Raw genomic sequence first — 6,217 nt, 5'->3', positions numbered from 1 at the left:
TGCTTAATTATGTCTACCAAAGCTAAAGCCACGAAAGGTCAAAATCAGCCTAATTTTTTCATGAAAAATGAAACAAGCCAAGGAGAAAAATAATAATAAAAATATTACTTATAAGTAATGAGCTCTAAATCTGTAGTACACAAAAATTATTGTATGACGTCACAACTGCACTGTAAACGTCTAAACACGCGCTCGTTGCTGCTTTTCGTTAAAAAAGTATCAGTTTTTTCGTCTTTACTTCAAATTTTCGTGATGGCCACACCCTTCGAACAAAATAAAGAATATGTCATTTTAAAGGACATTTAAAAAGGCATAAATAATGCTTACTTTTATTTTGTTCGATAGGTGTGGCCACGTCGAAAATCGAACTTTTCTTTCAGCGTCAAAATCCTCAGAACGATAAAATCCCGGGAAACCCTATTGTTTTATATATAATAACGGTGTTACAATGTTGGTCTAATTGAAAAACGGTTTTTATTGCAAATACATGTAAATAAAATGTATGGGATTGCTTTATTTCTTAGTTTTATTGGGAATAATAATATATCAATGAAATCTGGTCGTTCCATTTATAACAGGCCCTATACATAGCGTTATATATTAGCCAGTGTTCTGACCGATATTTTTTTCTATGAAATTGTGGAACTTCACTTATTAATATGATGATGCTTGAAATAAAAAAAAATATATCAATAGGCATATTGTAAACTTTCGATTGATGCTTTTCCGAATTCCTACCATCGGCACCGTGTCGCCATGGTCACTGTTTACTCAACGGGAGATAACTCGAAATGATGTAGGCTACTAGATTTCACATAGCCAAAATTCTGTTCAAGATTGCGAAAAACACAAGCTTAGAAGATGGAGGACACATAGATATACCATGGATACAACGACTTGAATGTACGTATCAATTTACACAGATCATATAGGCCTAACCACTTTACATTAACTGTAATAACATGGTTCATGCACATTCATGACGTCTGCATCTACAATACGTAGTGTAGGTCTATTTATCGAAGTCGTCATTTAGAGTAATGTTAAAGCAAACATTCCATATTAAAAGTTAGTGTTATCATTTTAAGTCAACGATAATCTATGAAATCAATGTGTAAACGAAATCAGATCTCAGACAACGAAATGTACTTACAATTGAACATAGGAAATTCGAATTATAGCCTATATAACAAATATTTACATGATCTGCATCTAAAGTTCTGTACCGTTATGTTTGTAATTTTACAATACAAAATCAATAAAAGTTACCATCAAAGGTGTAAATCTGGTAACTCCATGCGTTATCTAGTGATTTTAATTAACCAGATCGATCATCGTCTGCAATTCATCACCTACACTGTTTACATAGGAAACGAAAATGAAAATACAAAGGGAGTGTACTAGGTTTTTTTCCCTTTGAGTTACGCCTCTTGAGAGAGAGAGAGAGAGAGAGAGAGAGAGAGAGAGAGAGAGAGAGAGAGAGAGAGAGAGAGAGATTCTTAGCATATAGTGAGTTTACAGCGTATAATGCATGATATTATTTGCACGTTTTATCTATCAACTGCTTTCCTATGATTGTATAACAGGCTAGTAGCAGGGTGGGAAGGGGGAGGGAGGGGGTGCTCTCCCATTTTCTCACGCAGTAAATATTTATTTCCAAATTTACAAATTGTAAATTTAATTTTAAAGATGCCCCCAATACTCTGGGAGCATGTAGAAAATTGTAGTGAAATTGATGGAACTAAAATTACCTGAATCCAGACTTTTTTTCTGGAGATTTCTTTGTTTTTAGCGGGTGGGGTTGAAGGGGCCTGACACCTATTTTTGATAATTTCCCTTTATGTGAAATCAATACATTTGAATTTCCAGGGGAGGGTCCGGACCATCCCACTCTAGATACGCGAATGCATCAATGTATTTAAAGTTTTATGAACTAACTAGTATTGCAGCCACCAACAACCACCCCCCCCCCACCCCTTCCCCGGTGATTCGGATTTTGTTGATTAGTGATTTTTTAAAATTTATTTTAATGTTTATTTGCTTGTCAAATAATTTGCCTCTTCAAAAAAAAAAGATGACATGTCTGACAAACATGAATAAAATAACAAGCAGAAAACTAATAAACCACTCACTCTATTTGATATTGTGATAATTAGTTTATTTACCTTAAACGACAGTGTAAGCCTGTCCTGATATAAAGCTAGAAATGTTACACAATGTTTTGTGATTATCTAGTAATGATTCCATAATGATGAATCATAAGAATAGATAAATGTAATTTAATATACTTTGTGTCGCTGATGTAAAATTTTAAATAGCATTACTTGAAGTCTTATACTTGATATTTTTTATCGATGAATAATATTTATTTTATTTTTTATACTTGGCATCTAAATATTGGCGAAATGATGACATCTATATGTATCAGTATTTTTGTTTTGGTTCATAAAGTAATGTCATTATTGAAAAAAAATGTGGTATAATCTTTTTCTGCCATTCAGTTTTATTTGTGGCTTTAACAGCATAATTCCGATAATTTTCGACGCTCATACACATACTCAGTAATAAAATGGTGTTTTCTCAGTCAGAAGTTTTTGCATAGTCTTAAGATTAAATACTTTACGACCGAAACTTCACGACTTTCCTTTACAGAATGCCCGGTGGTGGACCAAAGTTTTTTCCATGTGTACTGTGTAACAAACGGACAAAGCCACGGGAGAGACGTAAAATAACAACACAGGAAACTCATTTCCTTCAGAAAACCTTTCTTATTACAGTCAAAGATACTAATGACACATTGTGCAACAGATGTAGGCATAAATACTATGCTGCAGAAAGACAGAAAATTCAAGTTGTCGCTAAAAATGATGAAAGCAACGATGAATACATTCCCACACCAAAACGTCCAAAATCCAGCGCTCTATCAAGTCCACCCTCTATCTCTTTGTCGATCCCCTCTACCCCTAAAAGTCATGCACAGTGCTTTTTGTGTAAGCGTCCGGGACCAAAGCTGGTGGTGGTACCATCAAACGCGAGATTTGATGTGTTCATGAACTGTGAGATTATTGTACCAGCGGGTAGTCGATGTTGTCCCAATCATTTGGAAAATGGTGAATTTAAAGCCGATATGTTGCATAGCATAAAGACAGCAAATAGCTCACTCCTTAGCAGGACGTCTATTACTGAACTGATCAAAAGTTTACGAACAGCTGCACAGCAAAACGAAAATCGCAGAATTGATTTTGAAACATCGTCCAACCTGACAAATAATGATTATTTGAATCTGACTGGAATATGCAAAGACGCTTTCGATGAAATCTGTGCATCAGCTTTAAAAGATCTTAGAAACACACCCGCTAGGACCACACGAACATCTTTGGGCATTTTCTTATTCAAACTGAAATCTGGACTTTCCAATAAAATACTTTCAACCATCTTCAACATTTCTAAATCTAGTTTGCGTCGAGCCATAGCATCTGTAAGAAAGTCTCTCGTTGCATCTTTTGTTCCACAGAACTTGGGTCTTCAGCATATATCACGTGAAGAGGTAATTGAAAAGCATACGAAACCTCTAGCGCAGACATTGTTTGGAGATATTGGGAATTCACAAGTGATTTTAGTATTAGATGGTACTTACATCTATATCCAAAAAAGTAATAATTTCCATTTCCAGAGACGTTCGTACAGTGTCCACAAAGGAAGACCGTTAGTGAAAGCGATGGTGGTCGTAACGACAACAGGCCATTTTGTAACAGCGGTTGGACCTTACCTCGCAGATAATAAGAACAATGATGCAAACATCCTTACCCATATGCTAAAGTCAAACTTGGAAGACATTAAACACTGGGTGCAAGAAAATGACATATTTGTTGTCGACCGGGGTTTTAGAGATGCAATAAGTCTACTGGAGGATATGGGGATAAAATCAGAAATGCCATGCTTCATGAAACGAGGGGATAAGCAACTGTCGACAGAGGATGCTAATGCTAGTCGTTTGGTTACAAAGGTAACTGAAGTTTTTATGTTTAAAACTGCTCTAATTAGATTATTCTAGTATCAAAATTCAGCTTGGTAGATTTTGATTCTTACATCCATGACAATATTTTTCTTAATCAATGAAATATTTAATTAAAACTGTTAAAATATCTGATCATAATTATTAAACAGTTATATAGTAATATTTTTTTATGTTTTCAACTAAAGGTGCGATGGGTAGTGGAGTCGGCGAATGCCCGAATAAAGAGGTGGAAGTACCTTGACAAAGTTATCCCAACAAACCAAGTCCCTTACATTGGAGACTACATAAGAATTGTCTGCGCCATCTCTAACAAATTCTTACCTCCACTATCACCAGGTATTTAAAATAACATATGCATTATGCACGACGCGGAACTAGAATTGTCTTGTAAAAATTCAGACTTGTTCAATGCAACCAATAAAGTACAAGTAACAGAATTGGCCATGTATCCCTCCCCCCTCCTCCCCTGGTAAACCACCCCCCTTCCCGGTAACAATTTCTGGTTTCGCGCATATGCAAAAGCTTTTTACAGGAACTTTTCCACCGTTGTAATAAAGTGACATTTCAGTTAAATTATTTTGATTGTTTCTAAATAGCCCATGACGACGATGTTGCAGTGGCGGCTAAAATGTTGCATCTTAGTCGTCAGGTCAATGTGCTGAAAGAGCGAGTGGAGGCAGAGAGCTTGCACAGTAGGAAATCCTCGATGTGGAGAGATGCTTCAACCATCGATGATTTCCCGAAAATGACCGAGGAACAGCTACGTGAGATGACATGTGGGTCCTACCAGCTTAAACTCTCAAGGTGCTACATCCAAGAGCACCTTGACGGAAACCACGACATCCTCGTTCATAGAGAAGATCCACAACTTCTAAAAGTTAAGATGCAGAGCAGACACGTGTCTTCAAAAGCACATGTCTTGTGGATATCCTACAACGAAGTTGAGGTATGGTGTGAACTGTTTATTTGTTAGTAAAGTAATTAGAATCACAAAGAGTTTTAAAACCTATTAACTGTTTGTTTTTCCTTTGATTCAGGTCACAGCATGGTATTGTCTGTGTAAGACCGGGGCGAGAGTGGTTGGTGTGTGTGCACACGTTGCGTCCGTCCTGTGGTATCTCGGGTATGCCAGACACAAACAGGACTCTTTGAATATTGGGGTTAGGAACTGGGGGGTCTATGTCGAAGACGCAGCCAGCCTTCCAGAACCAATAGACGCATCTGACAGCGAGGACAGCACCATAGAAGAATGAACACTTTAAAATTTACTTTTGCACATACTTTGTATTGGTAACGTGGTCTCTCAGTTTTCTCATTATAGATGTTTAACTATTTAAGCAACATTGGTTTTTTTTCCCAATTTATGAACAATAGTGAACATATTTGATGGCAAAAAACAGATAATGATAATATATAATATTTAGCTATGATATTCTTATTTACGTAATTGCATTTTTTACCCATATAGTAACAATTTTATTTCATTGCGCTAGACTTATTGCTTAAAAGTTATTGTGCGCACATAATAGTACTATAGTATATGTTTCTTTTGAAAAGATGGACATTTTAAAGTGTTGCATTGGATATCCGTGAGATAAACGGGTATATGATCTTAATGATGCATTCATTTATTAATTATACCACATGCAATGTATATTCATGTTGAATGGTTTCTAGTTTGTTAAAATTGGTGCAAAAGTGTTATTGTTATATTGATGTTAGTTGTAGTATCATTGATATTTATTATCAACTCTGACATGTAATAAATGTGACGTCAGTCACGTCATTGAACGTTTGTAATTTTAACATTAAACAAGCGCTCTTTCCATGCGTCGTTCAGCATGGATAGGGACCAAACCAAACCAAGACTTTTATTTTTGTGAAGTATATTGACCTGAGATTGTTTCCTGGTTATATCGTAAAATTCGGAGACTAGGCTGATTTTGACCCTTCGTGGCTCTAGCTCTTTAGTAATGATATGACGTTAAGTAACATAGGTATGCCAAAATTCTTCGTATTTTTTATTGACCCTTGTATTTGACTCCTTGGATGAAATTTAAATTCTTAAAATCTTAATGCACATCTATAGAACAGTCCCTATTATATCCCAAGATATGATGTGTCTATCCATTAAATCATAAGAAGAGTTTTGAGATCTATATTTTTTGGAGTGATAAACGTCAATTTTCTGTTACTATT

The 6,217-nt window shown here is 35.7% G+C and overlaps 1 protein-coding gene across 2 annotated transcripts; it reads left to right on the top strand.

Moving 5' to 3' along the window:
* The first annotated feature begins 211 nt into the window (after positions 1-211).
* Positions 212-5,968, top strand: LOC128182986 (uncharacterized). 2 transcript variants are annotated; one of them, XM_052851768.1, is made up of 5 exons: positions 212-903; positions 2,653-4,006; positions 4,204-4,354; positions 4,615-4,964; positions 5,056-5,968. In XM_052851768.1, the coding sequence occupies exons 2-5, from the start codon at positions 2,654-2,656 to the stop codon at positions 5,269-5,271; spliced, it is 2,070 nt and encodes a 689-aa protein (XP_052707728.1). In that variant the 5' UTR covers positions 212-903; position 2,653; the 3' UTR covers positions 5,272-5,968. The 2 variants fall into 2 exon arrangements, with proteins under 2 accessions (XP_052707728.1, XP_052707727.1); XM_052851767.1 differs by lacking the exon at positions 212-903 and having other exon boundaries at positions 1,994-4,006.
* The last annotated feature ends 249 nt before the right edge of the window (positions 5,969-6,217 follow it).

The sequence above is a fragment of the Crassostrea angulata genome, chromosome 5, assembly GCF_025612915.1.
Source record: "Crassostrea angulata isolate pt1a10 chromosome 5, ASM2561291v2, whole genome shotgun sequence".
In the NCBI taxonomy this organism is placed as follows: domain Eukaryota; kingdom Metazoa; phylum Mollusca; class Bivalvia; order Ostreida; family Ostreidae; genus Magallana; species Magallana angulata.
This window is presented reverse-complemented; position numbering and strand designations above follow the sequence as displayed.

What these genes read in the sequence shown, in the direction of transcription:
- LOC128182986 (XM_052851768.1), top strand. Translation starts at nt 2,654, where the DNA reads ATGCCCGGTGGTGGACCAAAGTTTTTTCCATGTGTACTGTGTAACAAA. An exon ending in CTTACCTCCACTATCACCAG is followed by an intron (nt 4,355 to 4,614) that starts GTATTTAAAATA and finishes GTTTCTAAATAG; the next exon opens with CCCATGACGACGATGTTGCA. An exon ending in TATCCTACAACGAAGTTGAG is followed by an intron (nt 4,965 to 5,055) that starts GTATGGTGTGAA and finishes CCTTTGATTCAG; the next exon opens with GTCACAGCATGGTATTGTCT.